The sequence below is a fragment of the Bos taurus genome, chromosome 1 (genome assembly GCF_002263795.3).
Source record: "Bos taurus isolate L1 Dominette 01449 registration number 42190680 breed Hereford chromosome 1, ARS-UCD2.0, whole genome shotgun sequence".
In the NCBI taxonomy this organism is placed as follows: Eukaryota; Metazoa; Chordata; class Mammalia; order Artiodactyla; family Bovidae; genus Bos; species Bos taurus.
Genome location: NC_037328.1, coordinates 126,599,977 through 126,617,523, shown reverse-complemented (window position 1 = coordinate 126,617,523; position 17,547 = coordinate 126,599,977). Strand labels below are relative to the sequence as shown.

General features: G+C 37.9%; 1 protein-coding gene across 7 annotated transcripts in view; it reads right to left on the bottom strand.

Annotated features, from left to right (window-relative positions):
- The window catches only part of XRN1 (5'-3' exoribonuclease 1), a 112,208-nt gene that overhangs the window by 87,917 nt on the left and 6,744 nt on the right, over window positions 1–17,547 (bottom strand). For 5 of the 7 annotated variants that reach the window (XM_005201893.5, XM_059886157.1, XM_010801553.4 and 2 more), the window contains exons 2-12: window positions 15,396–15,628; window positions 9,925–10,022; window positions 8,674–8,783; window positions 8,474–8,584; window positions 6,386–6,468; window positions 5,063–5,150; window positions 4,813–4,981; window positions 3,860–3,927; window positions 3,405–3,542; window positions 1,442–1,508; window positions 1,130–1,235 (exon numbers count right to left, since the gene is read on the bottom strand). In XM_005201893.5, the coding sequence (XP_005201950.1) occupies window positions 1,130–1,235; window positions 1,442–1,508; window positions 3,405–3,542; window positions 3,860–3,927; window positions 4,813–4,981; window positions 5,063–5,150; window positions 6,386–6,468; window positions 8,474–8,584; window positions 8,674–8,783; window positions 9,925–10,022; window positions 15,396–15,628 (1,271 nt within the window). Of the gene's footprint in view, window positions 1–696; window positions 1,236–1,441; window positions 1,509–3,404; window positions 3,543–3,859; window positions 3,928–4,812; window positions 4,982–5,062; window positions 5,151–6,385; window positions 6,469–8,473; window positions 8,585–8,673; window positions 8,784–9,924; window positions 10,023–15,395; window positions 15,629–17,547 lie in introns of those variants that run through there. The other 2 variants (XR_009494392.1, XM_059886175.1) reach the window with 2 other exon arrangements.

Here is a 17,547-nt window from a genome sequence, read left to right as displayed (position 1 = left end):
GATATGAAATTAAAAGATGCTTGCTCCTTGGAAGAAAAGCTATGCAAACCTAGACAAACCTAGAAAACAGAGACATCACTTTGCCAATAAAAGTTCATACAGTCAAAGCTATGGCTTTCCAGTAGTCATGTATGGATGTGAGATTTGGACCATGAAGATGGCTGAGCGCCAAAGAACTGATGCTTTCTAACTGTGGTGTTGGAGAAGACTCTTGAGAGTCCCTTGGACTGCAAGGAGATCAAACCAGTCAATCCTAAAGGAAATCAGTCCTGAATATTCATTGGAAGGACCGATGCAGAAGCTGAAGCTCCAATACTGTGGCCATCTGATGCAAAGAGCTGACTCACTGGAAAAGACCCTGATGCTGGTAAAGACTGAAGGCACAAGAAGAAGGGGACGACAAGAGTTTGAGATGGTTGGATGGCATCACTGATTCAATGGACATGAGTTTGAGCAAGCTCCGGGAGTTGGTGATGGACAGGGAAGCCTGGTGTCCTGCAGTCCATGGGGTTGCAAAGAGTTGGACACAACTGAGTGGCTGAACTTTAGAGGGCTGTAGTTCAGAAATGTGAGCCACCATTCTAGAGGTCAAGTTGTTAAGGAACTTTTATACTAGTTCTTAACCTGAGGCTGAGCCAGGTAGCCTTTGAGATAAGTGTGATGTGAGCTTCAGAAGAAATGAAGAAAAACACTAACCATTTTCTATCTGGCCATTTTTATCATAGGCATACAGTTGAGACTTGAACAATGCAGAAGTTAGAGATGCCAACCCTCTTGCAGGAGAAAATCCACTCATAACTTTAGTTAGCTCTCTGTATCTGCAGTTCCACATCTATGGATTCAACCAAATGGGAAACATGTAGTACTGTATTAAGTCTTCAGTAAAAACAATCCACATGTGAATGGACCTATGCAGATCAAGCCCATGTTGTTCAAGGGTATACTGCATAATACATGCCAATGAATATTATCTTCTCCAAAACCACAGTAGTTGAAAGGTCTACAATAATTTGTGAAACAAAAAATCCTTTCTTCCCATTACCATAATCATCAAAATTATGCTGTTTTCTGTAGAACTGCAAAGTCTACTTTTTCCTACTTTAAAGTAAAAGCAATGGCAATAACATACTCAGAAACTACGTCAACTCCCATCTTTGTCATGTAATATGTTCTTTTATATTGCCTAAACTCGGTTTCAAATAGGTCATCATCTTCCATCTCTTCTTCTACATTGTCTGGAAAAAAGATAAACAGACAGTGACTGACAATTATGAATATTCCATTTTTCCATTTAATGCTTTGATAAATATGTCAAAGTAGATGTTTATAAACTATCACAGAAATCTGTGAATTCAATATTACTGAATTAGTCCTAATAATGGAATATAATAACTATTCTGTCAAAAAAAATAACATATATTAAAATACAGTTTGTACTCACCCTTAGAAGTTACCACTTCTTCTCCATTTTTGTCTAAAGCAGCCCAACATATGGAATTTTCCTGGCCCTATTAAAAATTATAAATCAATATAAAAGCAAGATATACTTCAAGATGAGACATTTAACAGAAAGATTTATAAAATATTAAAGATAGCTGAATTATCTTTAAGTGACATACTGTAAAATTTTATTTTAAAAATAATCCTCAAATGCTGTGTAAATGTTTTTGGTTTTATATCACTTGTTTCCTGAAGCTATAAATCTTTATTATTACAACTTAACATTTAGGCCCCTCAATGATAAGTATTAACAATGCTCACCAATACAAAAAAGAAATATATTTAATTACATATGTTTTCTAAGAAAAAAAAATTTTCAAAAACATTTCATTTACTTAGAGAAAAGTACACAATCAATATCAAATCCTTTCAACTTCAACATTTTTATATGTCAAATTCCGGGCTACTGTTAACAAGAAACAATCTGTTTATAATGGAGTCCAATAATTACAACTATTACCTATTTTTTATATCTCTGGTTCCCATCATTCTTATACCTCTACCCTCCACTTCTATTTTCTTCCATGCAACTCATCTGCTTTTCTAAAGTTCTTCCATTTCATCACATCCTTCATATCCTGCCATCTATTTTTCCATTCTTGTTGATTTCATCCTTTCTCTTCTCTATTTTCTGATTGCCTACCAACTGCCAGTGACTTTCACTAGTTCTTCCAAACTAGGGCCTCTGCCACTTTTCTTGCCTGGGCTGTTTCTCCAGCTTCCTTTTTTTACCTGTGTCTCTAAAGTTAACTACATACCCCCAGATGACTTGTGAAGTTTAAGGAATGAGCTGAGGTGGGTGGAGCCAGGGATTACTAATATTTAATTTTGTGATTACACGTCCCCCAAAAGTTGCAGAGCCTGTTTTATTAAGATAAAAAACAGAGTAGAATACAGACTGCTGCTAAGTTCCACAGAGGAAAAGTTAAGCAGTTAGAAAGACTACACTAAACAAAATCAGGATAGCTGCCCTTTCTGGAGCAAGAGATATTAGGCTTGAACCTAAACAGAAGCAGTTCAGCAAAGAGAGTGCAGGAAGCTCATCAATATCACCAGAATCCAATAACTATAGATTGACTGAGGGAAATTCCAGAAGAGGTTTATTTTCCAAGCTAACACACATAAGACATTCTTTATGACTTACAAAAGGTGTTTTACAGGGTACTGCTACTGCTGCTGCTGCTAAGTCGCTTCAGTCGTGTCTGACTCTGTGCGACCCCATAGTCGGCAGCCCACCAGGCTCCCCTGTCCCTGGGATTCTCCAGGCAAGAACACTGGAGTGGGTTGCCATTTCCTTCTCCAATGCGTGAAAGTGAAGTCGCTCAGTCGTGTCCGACTCTTATCGACCCCATGGACTGTAGCCCACCAGGCTTCTCCGTCCATGGGATTTTCCAGGCAAGAGTACTGGAGTGGGGTGCCATTGCCTTCTCTTTTACAGGGTACTAGCATATTCTAATTGGCTCTATTATTCATTTATTGAGCACCTAACATTTACCATATACTGTGACACTGTATTGTATATATGATTTTATATATAAATTATTTCTAGAGAAAAATAAATGATCTTATAACATTAAATGCTATAAATATTCACATTTTTAAAGAGATAACTAATTTTCTGGGTTCTTAGAAATGTCTCTACACTTATTAATAGAATGGAAGAGCAAAGAAAAAGCAATGCTTTTCAATGGCAAAAATAAACTGCTTTTCAAAGATCAGATTTAAATGACAGTATCTAATAGAGAAAAAGAAATCAAACAATTTTTAAAATGTACATAAAGGAAAAGAGGAAATGAAACCAAAATGAGGAACCCCAAAATCATAAGAAAGAAAATGAGAAACAAGGAATATCAGTTTTACCTTTACAGGTAAAAAAATGAAAGGACACCTAAAAAAACGGACACCTTTGATTTTTTCTTTTCCTTGTAGCTCTTGGCTTCTTCCGCGGCAACACCTGCTGCTTCATTGAGGTACTTGTTACCAACTTTGCTTTCAAACCACTTTAGGTCCACAAAAACTTCACTGAAGTGTTCTCGATCAAACTATACAGAAACATTTAAATTTATTTTAAAATAACTTAAGTATGTCTAGAAGAAAATAAAACAAACTTTTAACAATGACTGCTTCTAGGGCATAGGAAATCAGAGGATATTACTTTTGATGCACATAGGGACATCATCTACTACTCTGAAAACTAAAACTAAAAAGCAAGTAGAAATAAAAATAATTTAGACGGAATTATTTATACAAAATAATTGGAGTAGAACTATAAAAATGTGTTCTTCTGGTATTATATAATTGGTTACTGACCATTTGTAGCTACCCTGGGACAGAAAAACAAAAACTTATAGTTACTTACATCCGATAGTTTCACAAGGTATTTTTCAAATCGAGGTAAGTTGAGATGCCCACTTTCATTAATATAACCTAAAAGGAACAAAATCTGAATTTGCACTACATGCTGACATTTTTAAAAAACAATTTTATAAAATTCTTTTTTACAAAACGTTGAGTTTTGACATTCTACTAATCAAGAAAAAACACTCAGTGTTGGACCATCTAAGTGACCCTAGTTCCTACAAACTTGATGTTACTATAATACACAATATGTAAGAATTGAAGCAAAACAGAAAAAGTTCCAGGTTTACATAATAATAATCCTCCTAAATTTCCAAACACTGGGGTGACAGTTAATTAAATTAAGTAAGTTCTAGAATTGAGGTCATTTATTTGATATACTAACTTAAGAAGAAAAAGACCAATATCCTGCTATTCGATTGACTGACTGATTGATTCACTGTATGGTTTGCAAGATTCTAGTTGCCTAGCCAGAGACTGAACCTGTGCCTTTGACAGTTTAAGTGTGGAGTCCTAACCACTGGACCGCCAGGGAATTCGGCTGTCTGCTTTATTCAGCATCGTCACTACCTGTCAGTTTCCCACTGTAACTTAAAAGTCTCTCCCTGATAGTAAATACTCTGATGCTTATCCATTCAGAAACTGAATTTCTACAGTTAAATATGAAAAGAGCTAAGTGAAACCAACAACCTCTGCAGGCTTTTGTAAGCCATTAAAGGTAGAGATTAGTTAGGTATCTATGAATAAATGAGATTGCTTAACTTGTGTCATTTCTCTGTTTGTGAACCATTGAAAATTGCAACTTTAGAACTTGGTGCCTTCTACTACAAGAAACTCCAAATTCTTTTTCTACTTTAGCTCTGCAAGCAATAATCTAATAAACTGAGTGACATTTCCAGGGTTAGTTGAGTTTTAAATTAAAGTAGCCTCAAATGAATATTAAACTTTTCTTACCCCCAAGTTCTGGCAGGATGGTAATATATGTTCCATAAAGAAGAGGCAGTGCATCATGATTAATATGTAAATGAGGTAGATGAGGGATAAAATCATTGCCAACAAGAAATCCCATCAAAATCCAATCATCTATTATCCTTTCAATATCATATTTAAATGTGATCTTGTCCTATAGCAATATGAAGAAAAGAGTCAAATCCTTTGGAAATTTCTGCATATTCACCTCTGATCTATTTATATTAATACTTACTTTTAATGCTGAAAACTCATAGTCAATATACTCTCTCATTAAAGACAAGTGTAGGAGGTGAAATGTGGTTTCTTCTGGTGCGCATACCCTGTAATTAGTCAAGATGATCAACACAGAATTAATTATATTTTTAAGGTTCAAGTTTAATAGTGCGGCTTGAAATAAAATTTATCACTGCAGTATAATTAATTCTTGACATTAAGGCATGTAATTTATATGTAAGCTGCAGGGTAATGTTAAGATAAAAACATAGTAACAATTATAATAGATATAAAGTTCAAAATAATTGGTTTACAGCATGCTTTCTGTGGAAGGACTCACAGAATTCAGAAAGTCTAAATAATAAATAACAAATGTAAGAAACCAATGGGATCTGTTCTGGCCCACTTAAGGCTGGCCACCAGCAAAAGGCATATAGACTAGTGAGTATACATACTTTTATATCTACTGCAGTATAGGTTAAAGCTTCAGTGGTGCAGCACTATTACTTTCTCCTCTTACCTTTCCCTGGCTTGGTCCAGGGGTCTATATTCCTGGCTGTTGGCTTATATTCCAAGATTAATTACAAGTAAGAATATAAGTTTTTAAGAGCATATTAAAAGCACTTATCCACCATGAACATATGGCATTTTCCACAGGAATGCAAAAGTGGTTCAAGATAAATCAATGTAATATACCATATTAATAAACAAAGGAAAAAACCCACATACTCATTCAACAGAAAAAGCCTATGTCAAAATTCAACACCCTTTCATGATAAAAATACTCAGCAAAGTAGAAATAGAAAGGAATTTCCTTAGAATGATTAAGGGAATTTATGAAAAATCCACACAGCTAATAGCATAATCAATGCTGAAAGACTGAAATTAACTTGAGATGGATCAAAGACTTAAATGTAAGAGTTAAAACTTATAAAACCCTTAGACTAAAATGGGAAAAAGCTTTATGACACTGGATTCAGCAATGATTTCTTGGATACTACACTAAAAAGTGTACACGACTCAATGGCCATGAATTTGAGCCAACTCTGGGAGACAGTGAAGGACAGGGAAGGCTGGCATGCTGCAGTCCATGGAGTCGCAAAGAGTTGAACATGACTGAATGACTGAACAACACTAAAATGTATAGGCAAAAAAAGAAAAATACAGACTGGAACTCATCAAATTTAAAAACTTTGTACATCAAATGACACTATCAACAGAGTGAAAAGGCAGCCCACAGAATGGGAGAAAATATTTACAGATCATCATATGCCTGTTAAGGGATTACTATTTCTAATTTAATTTCTAGTCTACCTTCCAATATATAGGCAGTATGATTTACCTTTGAGTCTTTTTGCCACCAAATCGAACTTCTTCTCTTAAAAGAGAGAAATGTGCCTCATGACTTGTTAATCCAAGCATAATCTGTTGAAAAATGATTATGAAATGTTTTTATTCTCTCATTTTTTATAGCATCAGGTTCACAAAAGCAACCAACATTTCTATATAAAGAAGAACATGCTTATTTAAGGAAAATAATTAGCAAGTTAAATATATAAACTTCAAAATATGATCCATTTATAGGTGATGAATGCGGTAAATTGTGTGTACTTTCCTAAGAAAACAATGTTCACCTTAGACTCACATAACCTTTACAACCACACCACTGCATCCCTATAATAATAATCTCTCTTGGTTTTTCTTTCTTTCTGCTTGCCATGCGGGAATGGGAAGGAATTAGAGGCAATAGCATTTCCACATCAGAAGAATACAGGATTCTTCTGGAGTTCAGGATACCTTTAGTATGTGAAAACTTGGGAAAAAAACTGGGAAAGGATCTTTTCAGTTAATATTCTCACATAGTATTCTAATCCCCAAAGTAAGTCAAATAGTTTAGTGAGACATATCAACAAACTGCAATGCAGAGTTTAATTTAATCCCGATTCACACAAAATAAAACATTTATGAATCAATCAGGGAAATGAAAATACTGAATGGTTTTCATATATATTAAAGTGATTTATTAATATTGTTTTATATGGGATAATGACACTGGAGCTATTTTATTATTTTTAATATTCTCAATCATGATTTATAGATTAAATAATATAATGTCATATACTTCAAGAATCCAGAGGAGGAGGAAGGATACAGATGATTAGGAAAAGGAGCTGAAAGTAATCGAAGGAGGAAGGACACAAAGATGTTCATTACGCTCGCTCTTCTATTTTTGTTTATACTTGCAAATTTCTGTAATAAAAAGTTAAAAAACGTCTAGCAGGGACTTCCCTTGGTGGTCCAATGGTTAAGAATCCACCTGCCAATGCAGGGGACATGAGCTCAATCCTAGTCCAGGAAGTTCTCACACTGCTGTGGAGCAACTAAGCCCTTGAGCCACAACTACTAAGCCCATGCTCTAAAATGAGAAGCCACTGCAAAGAGAACCCTGCACAATGCAATGAAAAATAGCCCCCACTCACTGCAACTAGAGAAAGCCCGCGTGCAGCAATGGAGACTCTGTGCAGCAACAACAACAACAACAACAACAAAGTCTAGCAAACTTTGGTTACGGAGTTATCAGATCAGGTGGTATTAAAAATCCCGTATTAAGCATGAGGATAAAAAGGGTCCTCTACCCAGAACTCAGCAGAGAATTCACAGCACTAGGGTCAGTCAGGTGTGAACACTAACTATATGCACCTGTTGATCATAAACAATGGCAAAAGAACACCTTTTCCAAATGTTTTTAACTTTGGTAACAGCAGAAGTAGCAATTATTATCATGTCTCTAATATTTCTTTCGGAGAAGGCAATGACACCCCACTCCAGTCCTCTTGCCTGGAAAATCCCATGGACGGAGGAGCCTGGTAGGCTGCAGTCCATGGGGTCGCTAAGAGTCGGACACGACTGAGCGACTTCCCTTTAACTTTTCACTTTCATGCGTTGGAGAAGGCAATGGCAACCCACTCCAGTGTTCTTGCCTGGAGAATCCCAGCCTGGTGAGCTGCCGTCTATGGGCTCGCACAGAGTCGGACACGACTGAAGCAACTTAGCAGCAGCAATATTTCTTTCCACAACTAGAAATCTGCTAATATTAAGACTAAGTTTCCTAAATAGGTATTTATCATAATGGCATCAGTTCAGTTCAGTCCTGATGAACTCTCACGCTCAGTCGTGTCTGACTCTTTGCGAACCCATGAATTCAGCACGCCAGCAGCAGCAGCAGCAGCAGGCCTCCCTGTCCATCACCAACTCCTGGAGTTCACTCAAACTCACGTCCATCGAGTCGGTGATGCCATCCAGTCATCTCATCCTCTGTCGTCCCCTGTTCCTCCTGCCCCCAATCCCTCCCAGCATCAGAGTCTTTTCTAATGAGTCAACTCTTCGCATGAGGCATTAAGACTACAATAACAATAAGCATTTTACCTACCAAGTCAGCATCTAAGCCATAAAGACAGTGCCTGGTGTTTGGATCATGATCTGGCTTTGCCTTCTCGGATCTGATAAACTCCATGATTTTATGCTCTCCTTCTCCAGGAGTCTAGATATAATGTTAAAAAAAAATGTAGTAATATGCTACATTTCTCAAGATTCAGCTAAAAAACTATTTAAATAAGAAAAGATAATAACCTCATGGCCTGAGAAGTAGATGGTAACTCCTTGCCACGATTTGTCTGTAGAAATTTTCATATTTACAAAGTACTTCAGATGTTCGTGTAACCTGGCCATGAATTCAGTCCCTTTAAATAAAAGGATTTTAGAAATTTAATCTGAGTAGGAAATAAAAACAGAGTTATCAGTGATAGCATGAAACTGGATATGGGTGTGGAGGTTGAAAGCTCTCTGGCTTATCTTGAAAAGCAAATCATGTTGCAGCTTTCCCGAGCAAAGATCACAGCTATTTCCAATTTCACTAGTCAGCCCTAAATGAAGTTAATGTCAGATACAGAAAGTCAAAGAATTTTACTACTTCCTTGGGAGTATACTTCAAATATTTTCACACAAGGGCAGAGTTTCAACTCTCTAACAAACTTAAATCTTCTCTGCTGGATTCTAAAAAGTTTTTGTTTTCTTTTTGTAAGACATGCAGCCTCAATAAGATTGCCAATAACCACAACAACTGTTATTATTACTACTTTTAACTCAAAAAAATTACTATTAATCTGGAAACAGAGTATACAATGATTATATTTTAGGAAAAGCCTAGATGATCAACAGTCAAGGCAACATAGTCTTAAACCATATAATGATACAACTGCTTGTTAAACTGAGCACTGTCATTAGGGCACTTAATGAAAGCAAAAACTACCACAGTAAAGAATTAATGAGAAGATACAATTTTAAGACTTTTCTTCAATGTGAAGGGTTATAATGATGTTAGACTCTAGGAAGTGCAGACTATGCTGTTGCGTTTAAAATTAAACTTGTAATACTGATAATTAATTCTTAAAGTCACAGAAGTCTTAACCACCTCTGAGGAGCAGAACAGTAAGCATTCTAGATAGGAAAAATGGCTTTCTTATCCAGAATAAAACAAGCTGGCTATATGAACCTGGGTGAGTCACAACCTCACTGAGTCAGTTTTCATACAAATAAATGTCAAGAGTAGTAGGACTGATCTTGTAAGTTCGGTCTAGGTCAGGAATTTTGTGCATGTGGGAGAATCCTGTCCACAGCTGCTTTTATCAGCATCTGTAAATTCCTACAGTGGGTCTTCATAGGGGCATTTATAACCAAGGTGACCAAACCATCTTATGAAGCGACATAACTGGGAAAATACAACAAATGGAATTCTAAGGACACACACACAAAATAGAGGTTACAAAAGAAAACTAAATTTACATTTTAAATTTCCTAGAATTTTTCTCTCAGTGAATTTACCTGGTGTAATACAGTTGGAATCAAATCTGGCCTCTGCAGGAAGAGTTTCTCCTTTTTCTATTGCCTTTTTAATTTTCTCTTCAGCCTCCTTTGCTGACCTTAAATGTTAAGGGGGAAAAAAAGAATCCTCAACTTTCTGGGGAAAAAAGAGATCTCTACATACAGTAAACTGTCATTTAGAAGCTTTTGTAACTAAAATACTAATTCATCAATTTTAAGTTCAAAACATGTAAGTTTTGAAATGACTACAGTCAATAAAGATGAGCCTTAGAGTTGTTTATTTATTTAAAGAATTAAGTTTTTCAGCTATGGACTATAGAAGCAGAACATTATAATGGTGTAAAACTGACGTAGAATGTTATAAATACTTATTATAAAATAAATCTTTTCTTATCACAAATATACATATTGGTTCTAGAAAAATTTCAAAAGTATAGCATAAACATTCATTATATGCACTACATTTAATAACATCAAACAAGAAGTACATTACTAAAAGGATCTCTAAGAATATTACATAAAAATAATTATAAAATTATAATGTACAACTTTGGATTCCCTCATGAAAATATCTAAAATGAAAGCCTAATAACACTAATGACATCAGTAGCCAAAATGATTTCATTTTTGAGGCAACAGAGTTTACTAGGAAGGACATGATTATTTTAGAGTCTGATAGAAATAGGTTTGAATATCAGCATCCCAATTCCAGTATGGTTTCTCTGGGAACTCGTGTATGGCACACAAATATGCCATATGGCACATAATTTAGTAAGTCCTGCTTTATGTACATTTTCTACAGCCCTGTTACTAGTTCTTGGAGAAGGCAATGGCACCCCACTCCAGTACTCTTGCCTGGAAAATCCCATGGACAGAGGAGCCTGGTAGGCTGCAGTCCATGGGGTCGCTGAGGGTCGGACACGACTGAGCAACTTCACTTTCACTTTTCACTTTGGTGCATTGGAGAAGGAAATGGTAACCCACTCCAGTGTTCTTGCTTGGCGAGTCCCAGGGACGAGGGAGCCTGGTGGGCTGCTGTCTATGGGGTCACGCAGAGTCGGACACGACTGAAGCAACTTAGCAGCAGTAGCAGTTACTAGTTCTAACTACTGTGTTCTGTTGAATTCTATTTCTGTGATAAACAAACTCTTCTTTGTATTTAACCTCTCTCTCACCAACCTCTTCAATATAATAAAAACTCTGAAGATAACAACTCATTTGTAATCTCTCCAATTGAATCCATTCTTTCCTCATTTCTCCTCTTTCTTCTTTGAAGAAATGATTATTCAGTGTTACTATGTGATAAGTTCTTGGGCTACAATAAAAAAGAAATGATTCCTCGTCTTAAGAGTTACATGCTAGACAGAGTGCAAGAAAACAGTGAAGAGTCAGTCGCACAGTCGTGTCCAACTCGTTGTGACCCCGTGGACTGTAGCCTGCCAGGCTCCTCTTTCCATGGGATTCTCCAGGCAAGAATATTAGAGTGAGTACCCATTCCCTTCTCCAGGAGATCTTCCCAACCCAGGGATCAAACCCAGGTTTCCTGCATTGCAGGCAGATTCTTTACTATCTGAGCCACCAGGGAAGCCCTAGAGTATAAGAAATAGATAGAAATAAAACATTGTTTAATGTAGCTGCAACACAGAGAATGTCTGGGACAGGAACAAAGTAAAACTACTAGTCTAGGTAGAAGATTATGAAGGCCAGACTGACACAATAGCAGTAAAGATGAAAAGAAGTAAATAGATACGACTCAGATGTGAGGAATGAGGAAGAGGGAGAGGCCCAAATTTCTCTTGGACTTTGGAGTTGAGCAGCTATTTACATGGTGCTTTCACGGAAACAGGAACGTAGAAGGATGGCAAATTTGAGGCAAAGATGAGTTCAATTCTGAATATGTTAAGCCTGAATTGTATCTGTGGTATCCAGAAGGAGTCATTTAGCAGGCATTTGGATATATAGAAGTTCTGGGACGAGATATCCACCAGAAAGATAATTTGGGAGTCAGTACAGTTTCAGTAATTAAAGCCATTGGATAAAATCTCTCAGGACCTAGGACAGAACCTTAAGAAACATCAGTTTTCAAGAAAAAAAAAGCAGGGGAAGAGAAGATAAGGAGATTAAGAAGGTAGAGTCGGGGACTTCCCTGGTGGTCCAGGGGCTAAGACTGAGCTCTCAATGCAGGTGGCCAGGGTTCAGTCCCGGGTCAGGGAACTAAATTCCACACCCCACAACTAAGGCCCAGCACAACCAAATAAACACACTTTTTTTTTTTTTTAAGGTAGTGTTGGAGGCAATTCCCTGGTGGTCCAGTGGTTAGGGCTCGGTGCTTCCATTCCTGGGGCCCAGGCTGGACTCCTGGTCAAAGACAGTAGTTACCTGAAGGTTATGGGAAGGAAGTTCAAGAGAGAAATAAGGGTCAACACTGCTAAATACAAGAGATAAATGAAGTAATATAAAGACAGAATTATTCTTTAGATTTAGTCTCTTTAAGAAATTTGTTTGTAATTTTGTAAGGAAGTTTCAGTGACATGAGGGTGATGAAAGATAGGAGCAGATTTAAAAATGAGTAAGAGATGTGTAGAGATTATGATCAGAGAGTATGAATAAAGGAAAAAAGGCACTATGGAGAATGAGAAAGGGCTAACTGGGGGACTTTGGGGAAACATGGAGCACGGGATGCTACAAAGTATCGAGTAAGTGCCTGTGGTGGTTATGGTGAATTGGCCCTCAACATCCACTCCTTTCTTCTAGTTCATCTTCTGAGGTTGGAAAGATATAAAAAATTAAACTCTCAGGCTTCCTTCAGCTAGGCCTCTGGATGTGACTTAGATTTTGTCAGATGTTTCCACAAAACATTTGGAAGGGAGAAGTTTGGTGACGTGTACATAACAGTTGTGGCACTGGGCTTGTAGGCAGGGGTGTGTTTACCAATCAGTTCAGTTCAGTTCACTCACTCAGTCGTGTCTGACTCTTTGTGACCCCATGAATCGCAGCACACCAGGCCTCCCTGTCCATCACCAACTCCAGGAGTTCACCCAGACTCATATCCATCGAGTCAGTGATGCCATCCAGCCATCTCATCCTCTGTCGTCCCCTTCTCCTGCCCCCAATCCCTCCCAGCATCAGAGTCTTTTCCAATGAGTCAATTCTTCGCATGAGGTGGCCAAAGGACTGGAGTTTCAGCTTTAGCATCATTCCTTCCAAAGAAATCCCAGGGCTGATCTCCTTCAGAATGGACTGGTTGGATCTCCTTGTAGTCCAAGGGACTCTCAAGAGTCTTCTCCAACACCACAGTTCAAAAGCATCAATTCTTCGGCGCTCAGCTTTCTTCACAGTCCAACTCTCACATCCATACATGACCACTGGAAAAACCATAGCCTTGACTAGACGGACCTTTGTTGGCAAAGGAATGTCTCTGCTTTTCAATATGCTATCTAGGTTGGTCATAACTTTCCTTCCAAGGAGTAAGTGTCTTTTAATTTCATGGCTGCAGTCACCATCTGCAGTGATTTTGGAGCCCAAAAAAACAATAGTAGAAGAGATTTCAATATTTAGCAGCTTTATAAGTGCTGAGAAGCAAGGTCCAGGGCATTTTATTTTTCCCAGTATGGATATGGCAGGTATATTGGGGCCTTGGAGCTAACAGATAAATTTATGGCTTCTTCATTGTTGAATTATAACTGAATTGACCCCTTCATGGATCACAGCCTTGTCATGGTAAAGGGGGTTACATAACTTGATGAAGCTATGAACCATGCTATGCAGGCCACACAAGATGGACGGGTCATAGCAAAGAGTTCTGACAAAATGTGGTACATTGGAGGAGGAAACAGCAACCCACTTCAGTATTCTTGCCTAGAGAACCTCATGAATAGCATGAAAAGGCACAGATATGACACTGGAACAGGAGTGCCCCAGGTTGGAAGGTGTTCAATATGCTACTGGGGATGGGTGGAGGGCAATTACAAGTCACTCGAGAAAGAATGAAGCAGCTGGGCCAAAGTGGAAATGACACTCAATTGTGGGTGTGTTTGGTGGTGAAAGTAAAGCTGATGCTGTAAAAAACAATACAACGTTGGAACTTGGAATGTTAGGTCCATGAATCTAGGTAAATTGGATATGAGTAAGGAGATGGCAAGACTGAATATCAACATCTTAGGAATCAGTGAACTAAAATGGACAGGAACGGGCAAATTTAATTTAGATGATCACTATATCTACTATCGTGGGCAAGAAGTCTTTTGCCTTTCACAATGATTTTATAAGTACCCAATTCTCTTATTATATCCCTTTCTGCTTAGAACGAACTTCTATTACCTGCAACTGAACACTGACTGACACAATGGGCTCATATAATCCTTCTTCAACACTAGATTTTCTAGCCCAGCAGCTCCCCCGAATTAGTTTAACAATTATCAGGAGAATCTGGTAAAAAAAAAACAGTTTCTAGGGCACAGTTTTTGGAGATTCAGATTAAAGTAAGTCTTGGGTGGTACTTGAGAATCTAAATTTGAGTAAGAGATGGCCCCTGTCTTCAAGGATTTCATTGTTCCAATATCTTCAGTGTCTTTTCTCTTTTGATATTTAACTCTCTATAGTTCACCATCCTCTTCCCATTCTCAGGCCTAAACTCCTCCAAAGTACTCTCCCAACCTTCCTTGATCTTTTCCACATTTGATTCAACAGTGGCCTTTCTACTCCTTTACCAACGATTGTGATAAAAGGAAAGGATCTATTATGCTAATGACCTATCAAACTCACTAGACTCAGGGTTTCTTTCCTGCACTTCCAACAACCCTCTAAACTTTACTTCTGCTACTCAAAACAAGGACACAGCATGCTTGCATTGTTATTTAGAAATAACCCACAGGTACAGGATTTTTACTTTAGCATAGTCTTTCTGTGTACAATCCTTTTCCAACCTTTTACTTCTCTTACTCCGCAAGTCATCCAAAGGGCTAATAATATCTCAAGTGTCCTAACTCAGCTCTCTTCTACTCCACAATCACCTTCCAGTTTCATTTGCCTTTCTATCCAGGGAGGACCCATATTCAAGCAAAGTCAGAATCAAGCCCAGAGTCAAATTAAACGTCAGCAACATTCTCCTTAGCACAATCAATCATTCACTATGCAGTTCCATAGCTCAGGATGAAATACTATAGGAACTTTACTATGACTATTTCCGAATTACTAAGTTTTGAGAAGTCTGAAAAATTTGTGACAGAGAACAGAATAACTTTATCTAACCCAACATATACCCTTAGAAACAACATGCCATTTGAATAATTAATTTGTTTACTTGGTAAAATGTGACATTGTAAGTGTGAGATATTCCATTTCTGCAGGGGATTTAAGCAGAAAAGAAACATGAAAAGGAGATGCACTGTGTTAAGCCAAGCCAATTATCTTTAAAATATTACATTTTATTAATCTAAATGGCATTCTAAAACAAATCATAAATGTTTTACCTAAAACGCCTCCCACGCTGTTGGTTCATCTTTGCTCGAGGAGCCACACCATCAACAGCCATGAAGAATACTTTCCTGGGCTTAATAATGCGGAACAACACCTCCAAGTAGTGAAAAATATCAGTGAAGATTTTATCATCTGAAATTCTGAAGTGAACATCATCATCATTAGGATGGGAACACTGATGTATAATTCCATTCATATCCAGGTATAAGTTATCAAATTCAGGAATCTAAAAAACAAAAAAATGATCAAGACCATTATTATAATCAATCACATATACATAAGCATCTGATAAAAAGCAGGATATAGGGACTTATTCTGATTATATAAAAACTCAGTAAACACAGTTGAATAAATAAACAAACAGGAGGAATAAGGAAGATAAAGACATATTATATGGTTACACTATGCACCAAAAGCTTGATCACATTTACTGCCAGGAAATTATTTACTTATTTAAAATATGATAACCTGAGAATACATCAAATAAAGTACTTGATTGATCTGGTACCCAAAATATTAGTCTCCTTTCTTCTGTTTGAGATTAATTTCTAAAAGCCTCTATTTTCTCTATAAATGGGTAACATGATACACATTTTTATCAAATGGCTCTATGCACATGGTCATTAAAAGGTTTTACAAGTCATTTAAAGCCTTATTGAATATTTGGTTTCACTGAAGTGTGTGTGTGTGTGTGTGTGTGCACACGCTCAGTTGCTTCAGCTGTGTCCAACTCTTTGCAACCTCATGGACTGTGGCCCACCAGGATTCTCTGTTCATAGAATTTTCCAGGGGAGATTGACGGAGTGGGTTGCTATGCCTTCCTCCAGGGAATCTTCCCAACCCAGGGACTGAACCTGCATCTCTATGTCTCCTGCACTGGCATGCAGGTTCTTTACCACTAGCACCACCTGGAAAGCTTTCACTGAAAACAGAATCATTAGTTACATTAATTTAAAAAGCTTAGATTATGCCAAGAAATTTAGGAAATTTTGAAAACTGATTTTTCATACATGGACTAAATAATTTCTAAATTTTGGCTAAGAGGCATATGATTTTACAGAAAGGTTTTCATGGTTCTGATTCTGATCTACTTTTCCTCCATTTACATATTTATGAGCAAGGGTTCTCTCATGGCTCAGACTCAGGTAAATAATATGCCTATAATGCAGGAGACCCAGCTTCCTTCCCTGGGTTGGGAAGATCCCCAGAAGGGAATGGCAACCACTCCAGTATTCTTGCCTGCAGAATTCCATGGACAGAGAAGCCCGGCCGGCTATAGTCTGCTGCTGCTAAGTCACTTCAGTCATGTCCAACTCTGGCGACCTCAGAGACGGCAGCCCACCAGGCTCCTCCATCCCTGGGATTCTCCAGTCAAGAACACTGGAGTGGGTTGCCATTTCCTTCTCCAGTGCATGCAAGTGAAAAGTGAAAGTGAAGTCCCTCAGTCGTGTCCGACTCCTAGTAACCCCATGGACTGCAGCCCACCAGGCTCCTCCATCCATGAGATTTTCCAGGCAAGAGTACTGGAGTGGGTTGCCATAGTCTATGGGGTCACAAAAAGTTGGACACAACTGAGCAATTAACACTTCACTTCAAGGCGAATGGTCTGAAACAATATACAACACAAAAAACTGAAACAGGCACAACTTAATATCTAGAAAAATAAAGGAACGTGAGAGGAGTCTGCCTTATATGCCAACGAAAGAAAGGCATTTTGAATTTTGAAATATAAAAACATTATGGGCTTTCTTAAACTTAAAACTATTTCTGAAACAATTATTCAAATTTTACCATAGGCATAGGTAACAAAGGGGCTTCCCTGGTAGCTCAACTGGTAAAGAATCCACCTGGCAATGCGGGAGACCTGGGTTCAATATCTGGGTTAGGAAGATCCTCTGGAGAAGGGAAAGGATACCCACTCCAGTATTCTGACCTGGAGAATTCCATGGACTGTATAGTGCATGGGATAGCAAAGAGTTAGACACTACTGAGCGACTTTCACTTTCACTTCACTTCAGTCAGTTCAGTTCAGTCACTCAGTCGTGTCTGACTCTTTGCGACCCCATGAATCGCAGCATGCCAGGCCTCCCTGTCCATCACCAACTCCCGGAGTTCACTCAGACTCACGTCCATCAAGTCAGTGAT